This window comes from Gymnodraco acuticeps, unplaced genomic scaffold, assembly GCF_902827175.1.
Source record: "Gymnodraco acuticeps unplaced genomic scaffold, fGymAcu1.1, whole genome shotgun sequence".
In the NCBI taxonomy this organism is placed as follows: Eukaryota; Metazoa; Chordata; class Actinopteri; order Perciformes; family Bathydraconidae; genus Gymnodraco; species Gymnodraco acuticeps.
Genome location: NW_022992244.1, coordinates 340,606 through 357,395, shown reverse-complemented (window position 1 = coordinate 357,395; position 16,790 = coordinate 340,606). Strand labels below are relative to the sequence as shown.

The window sequence follows — 16,790 nt, the reverse complement described above, 5'->3', positions numbered from 1 at the left end:
GGTAAACCAGCATCGTTTGCTGTGAAAGCATATAACTCTGTCCACACAGAATTAAATCCTGTGTTCCTCCGGTACTTTTCTTTGATTTATCCATAGTTCGCTCATCGAGCCGGGGGTCAGGTTATTCGCTTCCAAGAAAAGGCGCTCACGCGGGACCGTAGCAGGATGTGACGCATATTTTAGTTGACCTAATTAAAACCGTTTTGTTTTTTATTTATGTGTCACAGTATCACCTCAAAATACAAGATACGAAACATTTTCAACCATGCAATACAATATAAATAGTCATACAAATACTTTTATTTTATTTCCTTCTTATTTTTGTCTAAGCTCAAGGGAGCCAGAGCAGAGGGCTTAAAGGGCCGCGGTTTGCCAACCCCTGTGTCAGTACCAGATATGTTCGGCCTACCAGATATGTTCGGGTGTATTTCCGTCGCATCCGTCATCCGTCATATCCGTCATATACTCACCTCCCTCTGCTCCCAGCGCTATGCTGCCACACACCGGCCGTCTGCGGAACTGCAGCCGGAGGAACTCGGTACAGCTTGTTATGTGTGAACGATCTAGATCCCTCCGCTTCCCCATAATTACCGCGACCATTTTAACTTTCATGACAGAAATGGAGAGCTTTTATGCTGAGATAAAGCAGTACGTGCTCAATGGTGGTTACCACAATCTCACCATCGCCGCTGAAAAGCATGATAAAAGGAAGGCGTTAATTCGGAGGGCATCCAAACAATACCTGATCAAAGGTAAGTAACAGAATAAGACCATGGTTAAGTCACGAACATACGTTTTTATTATGAGGTATAAACCCCCTGTACATGTGACATCATCACATCCCTTTACTTATAGGGATCAATAAAGTATATATCTATCTATCTATTTATCTAATGGTGTTTTTTGGTGCAAAAGTGATCATACCTCTAATGGTTTATCATATTGCAATTCCAACATTTTTCAGTAAATCGCAAGGACTCCACAGCTTGTTTCTCCTTTTTCTTTTTATACACACTTTACATTACTGTAGTTGTTATGTCTAAACCACATTTGCCACTGGATTTCTTGAACAGCTTTTAGTCATAATGTCATCTCTACACATGTCTAAATGATTGTTTTGTTGTTCCTGTTGTGCCAGCTGGAGATTTGTACTACACATACAAGGACAATGAGAGGATGGTTGTGTGCACCAAGGACCAAATTATCAATGTCCTGAAGGAGTGCCATGATAACCTGGGTTCCGGAGGTCATGCAGGGAGAAGGCGCACCACCGAGAAGGTTTTGGCAACGTACCACTGGTCCACTATGCGGGAGGACGTGAAGAAATGGGTGGGAGATTTTGACTGACTGACTGATTATTGATCTACAGAAATGTGTTGTATGTGTACATTGAAACAGAGTGAGACAGTTTGAGCTCCATCAGAGCAGAGAAAACATATTTCAGAACTTTAACAGTTTAATTCTGTCTCCTCTGAAAGTTTTCTCTGTTCTATCATTTTTATACCTAAAGTTTTTTGTTTTGCTGATTGAAAATGTATGATATTTGCTAAGGTTGATGAGTGTCCCCGCTGCCAGCAACACGAGGTCATTAAAACGGTTGCACCCGTACTGCATCCCATTCATGTTCCCGAGGCATGGACTGTCCTTGGTGTGGATCTCATTGGCCCACTTCCCTCCACTGCTAAGGGCAAAAGGTACTATCATGATGGGCTGAAGCATGTGTAACCTCCTTTAAAGGTTCTAAACGTGAAGAATCTGGTTTCAAAAGAAAGGAAATCATTTACAGTGATTCTGTATGTATTTACAACATTCTGCATTTTATATTGCAGATACATTCTAACAGCGACTGATCTGTTCACGAAGTGGGTGGTAGCAAAAACGCTCTACCACAAAACAGCTGTTGAGGTCTCAAAAAAGATTGTAAATATTCTTCTCGATTTCGGTCTTGTCGAGAAGATCATTACCGACCAAGGACGGGAATTTGTCAATGAGGTACAATAATCTATCTAATACAGTGTATGTGTTATGTGTAACAATGTAATACGATTTTTCAGGTAATTTGGTAATTGGTGTACACTAAACCATCTGCAGGTCAACCGTGGTGTTTTTGATGCACTGGGTGTAAAACACTGCATCACTTCAGCGTACCATCCCCAGTGCAATGGCCAAGATGAGCGTACAAACCAAAACATAAAAAAAGCACTTGCAAAGTACTGTGGAGAGGACCAGAATGACTGGGATTTACATCTGAGGGGCATTGTGGCGAGCATTAACACCTCAAAAGCAGGTACAATGTTGTAACAAATGCAGATGGAAACAATACTCAACAGAGATACTAAAAGGAATTTTATGCTTTCAGAGGTCAACCAAGTGCACGCCCTATTTGCCCAGTTTGGGAGGCACCCTCGCGTCCCGGGTGTTATAAATGCTACAGTCAATGACAGGGATGATACCTCTGTTTTGGTGCCTGCTGATGAGGCAGAACAGCAGCTTGAGGCAAAGGCTGCAACCATTGCAGATTTGCACTCGAAGGTGAGAATAAAATGGCAATATTTAAAACATAATAACTCCTAAAAAATGCAAGCGTATGTTAAGGACTGTAAATGATAACTGTTACATATCTTTCTCAGATTTACCAGAACATCCAAATAGCACAACAGAGACAGAAAATCTCTTTTGAAAAACGCAAGGGAAAGAATGTGAAATCTTTCCTGATTAACGTTGGAGATGAGGTCCTAAGAGCGAATAAGAGGAAGGAGGGCCGAAAAGGTAGAAAACTGGAGTGCAACTGGTTTGGCCCTTATGTGGTTTCCTCAATCACCAACAAGGGTGTGGCAACCCTGTTGAGCTCAACAGGAGCTCAGCTGAGACAGAGTGTGAATGTGTCTCAGCTGAAGCCCTTTATCAGGCCTATGTTGAGAGGTATTTTGATTATCAATACAAGGACACATTTTAGGTATACTTCATGTGTGGTACTTCAATAATACTGTTTATTTTTTGTCTATCTAATAACAGCTGAACCGAAGTTGGATTCGGAGGGGTCTGTTGCTGACCACCAGTATGCCCTCTCTGGTGCGAAATACGCAAAGGATCTACATCCGATTCAAGACAAGCTGGTAGATATATGTTTACTTCATGCACAGTGATTTGATTTTAATTTTTCTATGTTTTCTATTGGCTTGAAGTATGTTTTGCAATCTGTTATTTGCAGCTCAGCTATGTGCTAGACCACAATAGGCCTGGAGCAGAGGTCATTGTGAAGGAGGGTGATGTGTGCCTGACCAGAGAGGACTTTTGGAGCCTGGGTCTTCCTCAGTGCATGGAGTCAAATGTAGGTATACTTGAGCTTTCCTCCCAACTTCATCTTGTCTCAAATAAATGGCACAGGTAACTTACTGTTGTTACTGTTTCAGATTGGAAACACGTGCCTGAAGATGGTACAAGAAGCCACCCAAAGACATGTACGGTTTTCAACAGACATCATTGGCCTGCTTTTTCTTTTGAATAACACATATTTTCTAAATAGCTGTTTAGTGGTGAAACTCCAATCTCGTGAAGTGTGGTTGTCTCTTGTTGTTGAACATACTTCTATGAAGATTTCATTTTTTTTGAAAAACTATCAATATAGGGCAAAGATATATACATCGTGGATATGTATGTGGTTCCTACCTGGAAGTCCAAAACAGCTGACGCGTTGGCCAGTTTTCCAGTAAGTTCCTGTTGCTTGAGACCTATGTTTCTTGAAATTGATATACAGCAACTTAAAATCCCTTGTTTAAAATACTAGGCTGACCAATTGGCCACCAAGGACATGGTTTTCATCCCTGCCTGGAGTCGGCAGCAAGGAAAGGCAGATCACTATTTGCTTTGCGTGAGTCTGTTCCAAATGATCTCACCAGCATGTACAAAATGAACATAAGTTGTGCTGTGTGGTTTTCTTCTGGTGTTTGATTATGTCTAATTTCAGCTATTTTGTCAATGGTTGACAGGTGATCAAGCCAGCAAAGAGAGAGTTATATTTGCTCGACCCTCTTAAGCCAGATGGCTTTGGGGACAATTCCTACAAGGACATATTTAGGTTTTTGTAACATGATTACCCCCACCGTTCTGTGGCTTGTATGGGAGTTCTAAATAGTTTATAGTATTCTAATACTGCAGTAACCATCTTGTAGACCAGGGGTCTGAATCTGATCAAATTCATTTATAATATATCTCCATTTCCACAAAGTCTGGAGTGTCCTTAGTGGAACCAAAAGAAAAAGAGTCTGCAACAGGATGCTATGAATTATAATGTTCATTTTGTTATAAGCCTTGTTCAAAGGTTGTTTTCAAGTTCAGCTTTGTTCAGAGGCTGGTAAACGTATTTTTGTTTGTTTTATTTTAGCCCCGTTCAGTGGCTTTCATAACTTTCCTCTTTTAAGGCATGCAATAGTTCAATGTAAGGAAATCCAAAAACATGAATTATATTGAGTATAGCGTTCCTTCACCAAATCAATTCCCATGTCTTATCATTTCTTTTGACAGTGACCTAGCGCACCGCATTGCTCCAGGTCAGTGGACAGTAAAGTTCGGCAGAGACGTCAAGGTACATTTCTCCACCATCTCATACACCTGCTTTCACATGTCTTTATTTTCCATTTGACCATGAACATCACTGTTATATTCCAAATTCTTACAGGGTTTGCCTCACCAAACCACGGGCAATGACTGTGGTGTCTTCATACTGATGGTAAATTCCTCCCTTGACACTTTTTTTTTAAGGGGTTTTGTTAGTTTTTGAAACTCATAACTTAACAGATCTTTATCCTTTCACAGTATGCACTGAACTTCAGCACAGATGCTCCACTTTGGTTTACCGAGGTCAGTATTTATCCTCTGAGTTAGTATTTCAGGGGGAAGAGGGGGCTAACATTGAGTAGACAAATGATGAGGTTCCATTCATTTTCAACTTTATTATTGTTACATTTTCTTTTAGCGGGACATAGCACAGATCCGGAAATGGTGGTGCATTATGCTCATGGAACGGTACCAGATTGAAGGGTAAATCATACATTTTAAATGTTACTTTATAGACAACAGTTTCTTTGACACTGATTTACATTTTCATCCTGATATTATGTGATTTTTATAGCCACGGACAGAGGTTTTCTTACTGGACCAATGAGGCCGAAGAGCTGCTCAAAGGGGCACTGGAGCCAGTGTACAGGGTCTCAAAGAAGCAAAAGACAGAACATGAGGTCAATAGGCACACTCCTGTTTGTGATAAAGAAATGTAACAATCCAGATTATTTAACACATGCATACATATCAATATTGATAATTGTATACACATGTAATTAAACAATCACATGACCCACACCTTATATTTTCCTTCAAAGGTCCAGTTTCAAAAGTCCGACATGTGCTTCATATTGGAGGTAATATCTTTTCAGTGAAGCAGTAACTGTTTTTTGTTTAAAAAACGACCTATGATCACGGCAGAATTTCCAACTATTATGTCTCACTGCTTTTTTTAACTTTATTGATAGCTGTTTTTTACCTCAAGGAGAAGAATAACAAAACATAAGAAAAATGTGTGTGATATATTCAACATTAATATTAAAAATGTGTATTTTTGCTACCTGAAGCCCAAAGAATCTTGGTATTTTGATTGTGCTGGCAACAGTCTAGTCAATGTGTTGTTAAATATGTTTGATCTAGTCTGACCAATACTTCACAGCTGCCAAACTGTCTTCTCTCGGACCTTCTGATGGAAGTAGTTCTCCAGGAAGGTGACAAAGCGTACTCATCACTCACTCTAGTGTGTACCACCTTCAGAGACACAATGTCCACTGTGTCTTTCAGAAGAGGGGCCCACTTTCGCTGGCTTGAGAGTAAGTGATTCAGTGAAGGTGCAGCAGTATACGACAGCTGTGGTGTCTATGCATATTTTTAATGGCTCTATTGAAATGCTTGTTTTACACAGGTGTTGCTACATGGAGTTTGTTCTCTGCTTCATACAAGCAGGATTTCAACGTCATGTACACCATTGACACCTGCCGTGGATGCTTGGAGCCTTACAAAAACTGCAAACCAGGTAGACTTCTTATTCTGGATAATAATGTTTATGTGTCATTACATATTTAGTGTGTTGTGGTCCTAGTGTGATTCAATTACAATATTTTCTTTTTCTATTCATAGGATATGTTGGGAAAGGTAAAAGAGGAGAATTGCAGGGCATCTACTCTGATGACCAACATCCAGGCTATTGCAGTCCCTTCTGCAACCAGATATCATAGGTAAAGATTAACTCACACAAACAAATGTCAGAATAGACTAAATTGTCACTGCAATTAATGAAGATCATCCTTTGATATCTTACCTTCAAGTTTGGTTTTCCCGGACGCTGCCCGTCGTGGACTTCGGGTCGTGGACTTCGGGTCGTGGCTGAACCTGTCTCTGCAGTCCTGCCTTGGGTCATGCTGCTTCCCTGATGGCTTCCTCATATATTCTGAACAATCTGTGCTGTTTTCCTATCCACATGTAAAAGGAACTAGAAGGATTTCTTGATACTAAGGGCTGTAGAGAAAAGTTTGGAGCTTTTTCCATTAACGTTGAAGTTCAAATTCTCAATAAACACTTGAATGCTGTGCTGTCTTTCTATTTACTTGAATGTGTGAATTCATTCAGTTGGGTAGGTAAGCTTGGGATGGATATATTAAATATATACATACAAAAAATTAGAGACTCTTTCCAATGAAAGTAGCTAGCCGCAATAGCTCCAAGATTGCTATATCTAGTTTGTAGGTCGCCAAGTTGGCATCATTGACAGTTCGTCTCTTAAAGCCTCTAAAGCTCTGCAACAAAAAAGGATCATTATGAATGTAAATACTATACATGGTAATGCAGCAGGGCAGAGTGCGATGAGGCAGGCAGGCAGAACCAGATTTATTTCTAAATATTTGTCGATCAATATTAGGCTACACTAATATAAGGCTACTAGTATTATAATATTACTGCAATAATATTCCAGTGGTGGCTGCTTAAGGTTGTTTCTGGCTCGTTTGATCCAAACATTGTCCAAAGCTCAAAATGTATTGTAATAGATGTAAGAATTCTCAAAATGTACAATATGTTTTGATCCAACACAATATTCTGATTCAATCCATATATGTTAGGGGGTTTTTTTCCACCAAAATAAATAGACTGCCTTCTCTCCAGCTCACCGCACACAAAGGGGGGGGGCATCTGTATTAACGGGTCAGTCTATAAGCACTCTAATAGCACCATAAATTACATTTAAATAACCACAAAAAGACAATTATTGTTTCCGATATTGATTTAACGAGATGCTGTTATAACATGGAAACGGCTTAATTTAAAAAAATAAACTTCAAAAATGTTTTATGAAGCACACTGGGTACAGCCCTGTAATACATGTGTTCCGTGTGTATATAGTCTTACGCAAGAAACACATAGCATGAACAGACTGCAACAAAACCAGTCTTACAAAACAGACTTCTGCTAAACTGGTGCAGAAGCAAAGCATCATGCCTTAGATGAAGTTCACACAGAACTGTGGAAAAGGGAGAACATCTGTACTTGCTTTCAACGACATGATCAGGCTTATATATTATAAAAGTGTTGGCTAAAGTAACGCAGAATATATATATTTTTTAATTGTAAATAATTAAGTACACACACATAACAAGCTGTACCGAGTTCCTCCGGCTGCAGTTCCGCAGACGGCCGATGTGTGGCAGCATAGCGCTGGGAGCAGAGGGAGGTGAGTATATGACGGATATGACGGATGACGGATGCGACGGAAATACACCCGAACATATCTGGTAGGCCGAACATATCTGGTACTGACACCTGCACTAGCCAGTGCTTCTCAAAGTGTGGTCCGCGGACCACTGGTGGTCCGTGAGTATATTGGTAACATTTCACATTTTTAATTAATTAATTAAGATGTGCCGTATAGAGTGGTGTACAATATGCTCTGAACAGAGACATCTTCACTCCATCTGTACATGCACCAAACTTACGTAAGAGAATGTTTGCTTGTGCATACATCATGCGGCATTGCCTATAAATATCGTGCGTCTGTCTGTCTGTCTGTCTGTCTGTGTGTGTGTGTGAGAGAGAGAACAAGTTGAACTCTGCAATCCCAGGTTTCAAGGAGGTTGATGACCTCTCAAGACTGAGAGTACTCCTAGGAGAAGGAGACAAGGCACATCTTGCTGCCCAATATGTATACCACAACCTGAGGGACAGTGCATGAGACACACACACACACACACACACACACACACACACACGTTGAAATGTAATTGTATCACTGTATATATATATCATCAATAATATGTAAACATTCGAAATGTATGTTAATGCTGTTAATTATTTTGTATTGTGATGCTTTGGCAACATTGTTTAATTTAACTTTCATGCCAATAAAGCCCCATTGAGAGAGAGAGAGAGAGAGAGAGAGAGAGAGAGAGAGAGAGAGAGAGAGAGAGAGAGAGAGAGAGAGATAGAAGAGAAGAGCGACGATCTATAGGACTCGCTCGAGAGCGCGAGCTCATCCTCTCTCTCGTCTCTATCCGATCTCTCGCGCTCCTCCTCCGATCTCTCTCTCTCTCTTCTCTCTCGTCTCTCTCTCTCTCTCTCTCTCTCTCTCTCTCCTCTCTTCATCGCTCTTCTCTGTGGACGATGGGAGCAGTTTTGTCTAAAGTGTACTTCTCTCTGCTCTGAAGAAAGATCCAGAACAATGTAACATGGCAATCAATTGGGAGCTAGCTGGACTTTTTCTCTCTTCATGCCCTCAAGAGGCATTTTGTTTAATATTTTTTCTTATTTTATTTTTATTTTCCAAGCTAAGAGAGGTTTTCCTACGTTTTTCATGAAAAAATATGTCTGAGGAGTGTAGGGTTTGGGAATTATGGCAAGTTTAAAATATTTTTGGGGGAGAATTTTGTGCTGTCCTGAAAATAAACTGAAGTTATGGAGAGCCAAAGTATTGGCTGAAATAATAATAAGGGGATTAAAGATTTGAAGCACTATAGTGGAATGCTGTAAACAGCATTCGCACTAATAAAGGGAAACAATGGCCTTAATGAGTCTAACTGGTCACAAAAACCAAATACTTTTAGATTTTTAGGGTTTTAGATCAGGACCTGGTCTTATATGGTCTAGATGCGAAAAAAAGTACTGAAATCTCCCTTTTTTGTATTTTCACAAATAGAATTAAGGTTTCACAAATCTCAAACGGTGTTATAAAGAATGTTGAGCCTCTCTGGGATAATCCAGTCCAGATTTGACGAGTCTAGGTATAGTGGTTTTAGATCAGGACCTGGTCTAATGTGGTCAAGATGTAAAAAAAAAAAGCAGCAACATCTTCCTTTTTTGTATTTTCACAAATAGAATAAAGGTTTCACAAATCTGAAACTGTGTTATAAATAATCTTTAGACTCTCTGGGATAATCCAGTCCAGATTTGATGAGTCTAGGTAGGCCTATAGTGGTTTTAGATCAGGACCTGGTCTAATGTGGTCAAGATGCGAAAAAAGCACTGAAATCTACCTTTTTTGTATTTTCACAAATAGAATAAAGGTTTCACAAATCTCAAACTGTGTTATAAAGAATCTTTAGACTCTGGGATAATCCAGTCCAAATAAATCGGATATGCAGCGATTTAAGAGGTTCAAACACGGAGGATTGTTCGCTCAGCACTGTAAATTAAATTTCCCTTAACTTTCCCCTTAACTGCCGAATCGGAAGCTCTGAATCTGAAGCCAACTTCAGCGTTGTATGCTAATGTGTATAGGAAAAATACAAAACATGATAATGACTAATACCAAGGCCTTAAACTCCTCTGCTGAGAAAAGGTTCACTCAAATTAAATCTTAGCTTGAACTATTTCCTGAATAGATACATGTTAGCAGTAGGCTAGCCTAGCAGAAAGCTAGTGGCCTCGCTATTCTAGCTTTCAAAATGATTAAATTACTATGTCCGCTTACTGTTCCAACTCACTTATTTTGCCCGATCTTTATTCCAACTAGAATGTCTCTTCCATGAGTGAAATTATGTGAAACAGGACAAAATAACAAACTGAATGTTGCTCGACAGCTGCTAGGACAGCGGCTAATACAGTGTGTTAGCTATTTTAGCTAGCTTTAGCCCTGTCACCAAAGTTAATCAAACAGGCACAGTCTTGACTTAATCTTCTTGATTATCTCAATATTTTGTCTTGAAAAACAACATCTTCTTTGGCAAGTGTTCATGTCATTAAAGTGATAACCTCTTGCTTAAAAATGTTCAAGCTTTTTTGTGAGCAGATTTACACAAAAGGATTTGGTGAGACACAAAAAGAATATACTTTAAACATCTGTTTTAATATTTAAACTTGCTTTAATTTTGCTGCTTGTATTTTAGCTCACGCAGATGATACAAATAAAATACACAAATATTCTCATGTTTTCATCTCTGTTTTCCTGTCTATTTTGTAAATCTAGTTAACACACACTCTTATCTTCTACAAAACAGACAAACCCATAATGCACGTTCCATGCAAATTGAATTGGTTGAGTACTACTATAGGTCAATAGGTCAAACTAAAGAAAAAGAAAAACAAGGAAAGATCATTTGTATTTTTCATCAATTTATTTTTTACATGGACCAATGATTATTTAATAATACAGGTCTATACAGCAGGTCCACACTACAGCTGCACATCTGATGCACAAGGAGTTTATTCTGAGGCTGAAATGGGAAGGTTGGGTAGGACGCTGGTCCAGAAATGCACATGACGCATTCTCATCTTCTGTCTCACATAGTCTTTGTTCATATCATGATGGATCTCCACGTACTGGTGTCCAGTGCTGGTGAACTGAGGCCAAGGAGTGGGCACACTCTGACCTCCTTTGTTGAGGTCCCTGTGGATCAGTGGCGAGCCGTCAGGGCCCTCTCTGAGGTCCTAAGATATTCAAAAAAATAATATTTAAAAACAACAAATAATTTATTTTTTTTAGTTATATTTTTCATTAGTTGACCAAAATAACTTGATTTAATTGTATTTAAAATAACATTTACAAATAAATAAATCCTTCGAATCTGCCTATTCAGTTTCTGTTGGAATGTGAAGGGTTAAATGAAAGAAGCTCCTTTGGCCGTCTCTGCGAGTTACTGTAAAGATAGAAGGTGATTGGGGGTCCAGCTATGAATTCACAGAGGGCCCGCTATAGTAACTCAACGAGAGAGTAATATCAAATGACATGGGTGGGCTTTATTATCGCGGACTTTATGACAAGTTCCGCCCGCTGTGAAGTGTATGCATGTGTTATAACAACAGGTCAAGCTAGGTGGAAGTAGCTAATTAGCATAAATTCGTTCATGATGGCTACGTCACTGATAGTGATGACATTGTTGCGAAATTATTAACCGAGTCATTTTCAAGATTGAGTTATCAAATCAAATCAAGTTTTATTTACAGCACATTTATAAACGATTTTTGGTCGAGCCAAAGTGCTGTAGGCCTACATATAATAAAAATAGCCTAGAGACACTTTACAGCAAATACAACAGCACAGATTGTTCAGAATATCAGTATGAGAAAAACGACACCCTCTGTCCTTAGACCCTCACATCGTAGGCCTACTTGTAGGAAAAACTTCCAGAGAAAACCCACAGTTTAAGGGGGGGGGGAAATGGGAGAAACCTCAGGGAGAGCAACAGAGGAGGGATCCCTCTCCCAAGACGGACAGACGTGCAATAGATGCCGTGTGTAAATCGAAGAGATAATACATTTTACAGCATATAGACCGAATGTTAGGAAATGCATGTAAAAAGTTACAATTATAAATTGGAGTGGCAAAGGATCAGCTGCATGACCCGCCATCAAGTAGGCTACTTCATCAAAAAGGACAGGAGGATGGACTTTGTGTTTAAGTGATTTGATCATCAAAGGTAGGCCTAAGTAATTTTCAATGTGGGCCGCCGTGCCGACTTAATTCATTTGTAATTGTTACTTGGCTCTGGGTACCTTGTCATTATAGGTGTTAAATAAATGGTGTTGTTTTGTGTGTGTGAAGGTAAACTTCTGTTGTTGCAATGTTGAGGTAGAATGAAGGAGTCTGGAACCGTTGTTAGCCAAAAGCACTGAAGAGTTTATTGATCACAGTACATTAATTACATACGGCCGGGGAGATCATCTAAGTTTCACACATGCCCAGTGCTCCACCAGCGATCTCTGAACCCAAAAGACACAAAACATCTAACCAACACGAGGAGAGGCGGGCTTCCAGAAAGCCCGCGTATAATCAATTAGCCGATGCAAGACAATGATCTGCTTGTCTCAAAGAGATCCTGCCAGGTCAACCCTCGGACATAGGAGACGCGTTTGACCTGTGACCTCAACCTACAGAGAAGTCTCTGACTGACTACAAGCAGATGTTTGCAGTATCACAGACTCTAAGGAACCATAAAAGACTCTATAAACAGATCAGATGAAAATATTCTCTTACAGATTCACTCTTTTTATCAATCTATTGATAACCAATTAACATTAGTCTAAGAATATTTCAGTCAATACTTAAAATCAATAGGCGTCCTCAGAGTTGGGTGGGCTCAGATACATTCATTACATTAAAAATAGAACAAGATTGAAAAACACTTCAATCACCATGATTGAACACAGTCAATCATAATAAAAATCATCTCTCTTCAGTGCTTGGCATTTTTGTCAAAAGGTACAATAATAAACACATGGGGTACAAAATATTATAGCAAAATATATGTTTCAAAAATAAGATCTTTTATCATTTATCACTCAGTTAATCTCATTCATCAAACACAGATTCTAAATCAGCTTACATCTTAAAGATTTACTTTAAGGCAATTACTTATTAAGAACACAATTAGAATTTAGGATTATAAGAAATCAATTGAGGTATAATTTAGGATTATGAGAAATCCAATTGAAGTATAAATCAGAATCATGAGAGATCCAGCTAAGGTTCCTAGTTTAAGGTATAAATTCGCAGTGATGAATCGATCAATCTGTAAACTGTAAAGTTACAGTGTCCTCAATCTTTAACATTACTTTACGTTTACTTCATTACGCTTTATTCAAGAGTAAGGCACTTAGTAATACATTTATTTCATTCAAATACACTTGTTCAAAATCTGAAAAGGAAAATCAGACATTTTATTTGTATCACAACCTGCAAAGGAAAAATCAGACATTTGTCCTTTAATCCAGTGTATCAACTGTAATCAATTATCAAAACATCTGTTCTTTATTCAGAATATCAACTTTAAACAACATCTCAATCGTTGAATGGAGGTACCCACGGGTCGGAGATCACGATGGAGACCCAGGGGTCCGGAAGCTCGGCATTGTACATTAATATTGTGTCCTGTACAGTCGAATGTCCAACTAGCCTCTGTGGGGCCTGGAGGGCAGTCTTGGCAACCCTTCGTATGGCTAATTTAACCACAGTGATCAAACAGATCACTAGGATTAGCACAACCAAGATAAACACTGAAACAGTAACAACAAATTTAACCAGCCCCGCTCCCCAAGATCCAAAAGTTCCACTTAATTCCCCAAATGTAAACCCATGAGTTTCATGCAATTCTTTTATTCCCCTGGCAGTATCATGAGCCATGTCCATAACTTCAGGTGTGGCATCAGATATGAAAGAACAGCACTCACTTCCTATCACCTTGCATGTTCCTCCTTGGGCCGCTAAGAGGAGGTCAAGCGCCATACGATTCTGTAGTGCTGTCCTAACTTCCTGCAATTCTTTGTGTTCAGCTAACATCGCTGTGTTGGATACATTTAAATGATATTCTACCACTTTAGACAATGCGACAATTTCCTGCTGAGTAACATAAATACCGTACCAAGGCAAGAATAGGCTAGCTATCTGTTGTCCTTGTGTAATTGACCTGCTGTTCCTGTGTAGAGAGGGAAGTATTGCTGCAATCTCAGTAGCCTCTACTTTACGGATTAAAGGGATTAGGTAGGCTAGATAACAGGTACCATAAAAAACATCATATGGCACACATCCATAGGCCCGGTCCCCACAAACTAAGTAAACTCTCTGTGGGAGGGGAATTTTGGCTATATGTACTCTCACTATGGCATTACAGTCGCTGTGTCCCACATCAGGAGAGGTGTGAGATCCTACTGCATTCTGGAAACAGATGGACACATTCTTCCATTCATGCACAACAATTGGGGGAACATATACTGAGCAGTCACGTGTAGGGGGCTTGCCTAAGGGTATTGGCTGCGTACAGTCATGTATTTTAACCTCAACGGAGTCCACTGTCCTAGAGCCGAACCAGGGCACCACTGTTACCAACGCTTCCACTAACAAAGCGGGTGTGTGTGGTTGCATTGTACATGTTGGACTTGTAAAGTTAGCTGAACAATTAGTCTGAGCTAGAGCTAACTGGAATCTATATTCAAAAGCTAGGTTAACGTATTTCTTCATATATATTAATTTTAAAAACATCAAACGTTTGAAACCGTCAGGCAGGTAATCTTTATTTACTGTATCAACAATGAGAGAGACTAAGCCCTTGTACTGTAAAGGTTTTTCAGAGTCTATGGGGTAGGAAGGAGTGTAACAATCCCCAGCCTCATCGCTAATTCTAGATGCTATGTCATTCCAGTTTACTAAACCGTAATCAGCTTTTGTGAAAGGAATTGGGCTAAACATAGGAGAATGCATTGATTCTGGCATATTTTGGCACAACCAACAGTTGCTAACATTACGTTCATGTGCATAGTCTAACATTAAACTTACTGCAGAATTAGTTTTAGTTTGTTTATAAGGAGTAATTAAGGCCTTTTTTGAAGAATCTACCTCGCCTCCTGATTGTTTAAGTGGAGTAGATGGAACATTTGTTTTGCTATTTGGTCCAGTAACTGTGCATGCAGTATCACCTAGATTGGGAATGCGGTAATCTGGCTTCCGCACTGTACATTTTACCTCCTTCCTTATCAGTGCCTCGAACTGTTCTATCGTGCTACACCACAGTTCTGGGGGCATTTCTTCGATGGTGTTAAGAACCATCCTTACCCCCTCTGGTGCGACCCTGAACCAAGAGTACTGGTTTTCTGGATATAACTCCCATGTTGAGTAAACTGAGAACACAGGAAACACAATAATACAGTTAGATGAGTCACATATTGAACTTGGGCAGTTAACGGCAATAGTCTCTGACTTATGATCAGGGAGGGAGACAATCCTCCTTATTCTCCCTCCTTTTCTCTCTCTTTTTGTCTCTTGCACCATACTGAATGTCTGTGTGGTGTTTGGATACAACCTGTCCTTGTCGCTAGGCACTTCTTTGCCCGTTGGTGTTGTTTTGCCCTCAGGGTCTGGACCCTGAGTGGTCAAGTCGTCTGCGCTCTTAGATAAGAGCACCTTATTTTCTCCCTCAGATGGGCGAGGTCCCTCGCCACCTGTCGTTGGGATTGTCACAGCTTCATCTAGCAGGGCGTTCTTGGCCAGGTACAGTAAACCCAGAATGACGATGATGGTGACTGCCTTCACACGCCAGCATCCGGTAGAGGAGAGAGACGACATCTTGAAGCGTGAATCCACTCCGCTCTACCTTGTACTCTCAGGGCTGTTCTGGTCACTATTAATACCTGGAAAGGACCTTTCCACCTGGGAGACAAAGAATCTTTTTCAAGCGATTTGATTAGTACATTATCACCAATCTGAAAAGGGGTGGGTGGGCTCCTCACCAGGCTGGGGGAGCCTGTCAGCCACCTGCCTGTGAAACTTTCTCAACATGTCAGTTAGATATTTGACATAGTTAGTCATGTAATCCTCTGTCCACAAAAGAGTGAGTCTGTGGGGCATTACTGGAGGACTAGATCCTGTGAACATTGGCCTTCCCATCAATACTTCGTGTGGGCTAAGCCCTGTCGTTGCATTTGGTGAGTTTTCTGATTGAGCACAGAACTAGCGGCAGCGCGTCTACCCATTTTAGTCCTGTGGTCAACATTGTTTTAGTGAGTTTTTCCTTTATAGTCAAGTTTCATTCTCTCAACCTGGCCTGAGCTCTGTGGATGATAGGGAACATGCAATTGCCATTTGAACCCTAACACTGTAGCTAGACTCTGGGTTATCTTAGAAATGAATGCTGGACCTCTGTCACCTGTTAATAGCCCTGCTGGAACAAACACCAAATCTAGGGACAACATCTTTGAGAAGACACTTTACAACTGTTCTGGCGTCTTCTTTTTCTGGTAGGGTAGGCCTCTACCCATTTGGAGAACTGGCACACTATTACCAAAAGATATTTGAATCCTTGGCATGGTGGCATGTGCGAAAAGTCAATTTGCATATTTAACAAAGGGCCCCGAGGGGGGCGGTAAATGTTCATGCTGAACTGGAACCTTTTCTTCTTCTTGTCTGCTGGCATATCATGCATCTATCTACAAAGGGTCTGTGTAGCTAGTGTAATGCCTGGAGCAAACCATTGTGACTTTATAATCCCATTCATCCCTCCTTTTCCTACATGTGATTTGCCATGTGCAACATGTGCCAAAACATGGAGGAATGAACGGGGACAGACCATCCGGCCGTCTGGGTGGAGCCACAAGCTGGACTCAGCGTCAAGTGTACAACCTCGTCTTAGCCATAAATCTTTCTCCCTAACATCAGCGCGGGCTTGCATGTCCGCGACATCATTAAAGGAAGGCAAACAAATGGTTTCTGCGGGTTGTGTCGAGGGGCATTGGAGCACCATAGAAGAGGAGGAAACTGCTGCTTGTTTAGCTGCGGT

At 40.3% G+C, this 16,790-nt stretch overlaps 1 protein-coding gene across 4 annotated transcripts; it reads left to right on the top strand.

The window, feature by feature from the left end:
• Positions 1-2,430: 2,430 nt before the first annotated feature.
• LOC117539968 lies at positions 2,431-6,629 on the top strand. 4 transcript variants are annotated; one of them, XM_034206344.1, is made up of 17 exons: positions 2,431-2,532; positions 2,631-2,922; positions 3,016-3,116; positions 3,212-3,331; positions 3,414-3,461; positions 3,629-3,709; positions 3,788-3,871; positions 4,525-4,585; positions 4,679-4,729; positions 4,816-4,860; positions 4,976-5,040; positions 5,132-5,237; positions 5,379-5,417; positions 5,720-5,873; positions 5,966-6,076; positions 6,181-6,278; positions 6,369-6,629. In XM_034206344.1, coding segments are annotated over exons 5-16 (897 nt in total). In that variant the 5' UTR covers positions 2,431-2,532; positions 2,631-2,922; positions 3,016-3,116; positions 3,212-3,331; positions 3,414-3,459; the 3' UTR covers positions 6,369-6,629. The 4 variants fall into 4 exon arrangements, with proteins under 4 accessions (XP_034062235.1, XP_034062237.1, XP_034062234.1 ...); XM_034206346.1 differs by lacking the exon at positions 3,788-3,871; XM_034206343.1 differs by lacking the exons at positions 2,431-2,532; positions 2,631-2,922; positions 3,016-3,116; positions 3,212-3,331; positions 3,414-3,461 and having other exon boundaries at positions 3,500-3,709.
• The last annotated feature ends 10,161 nt before the right edge of the window (positions 6,630-16,790 follow it).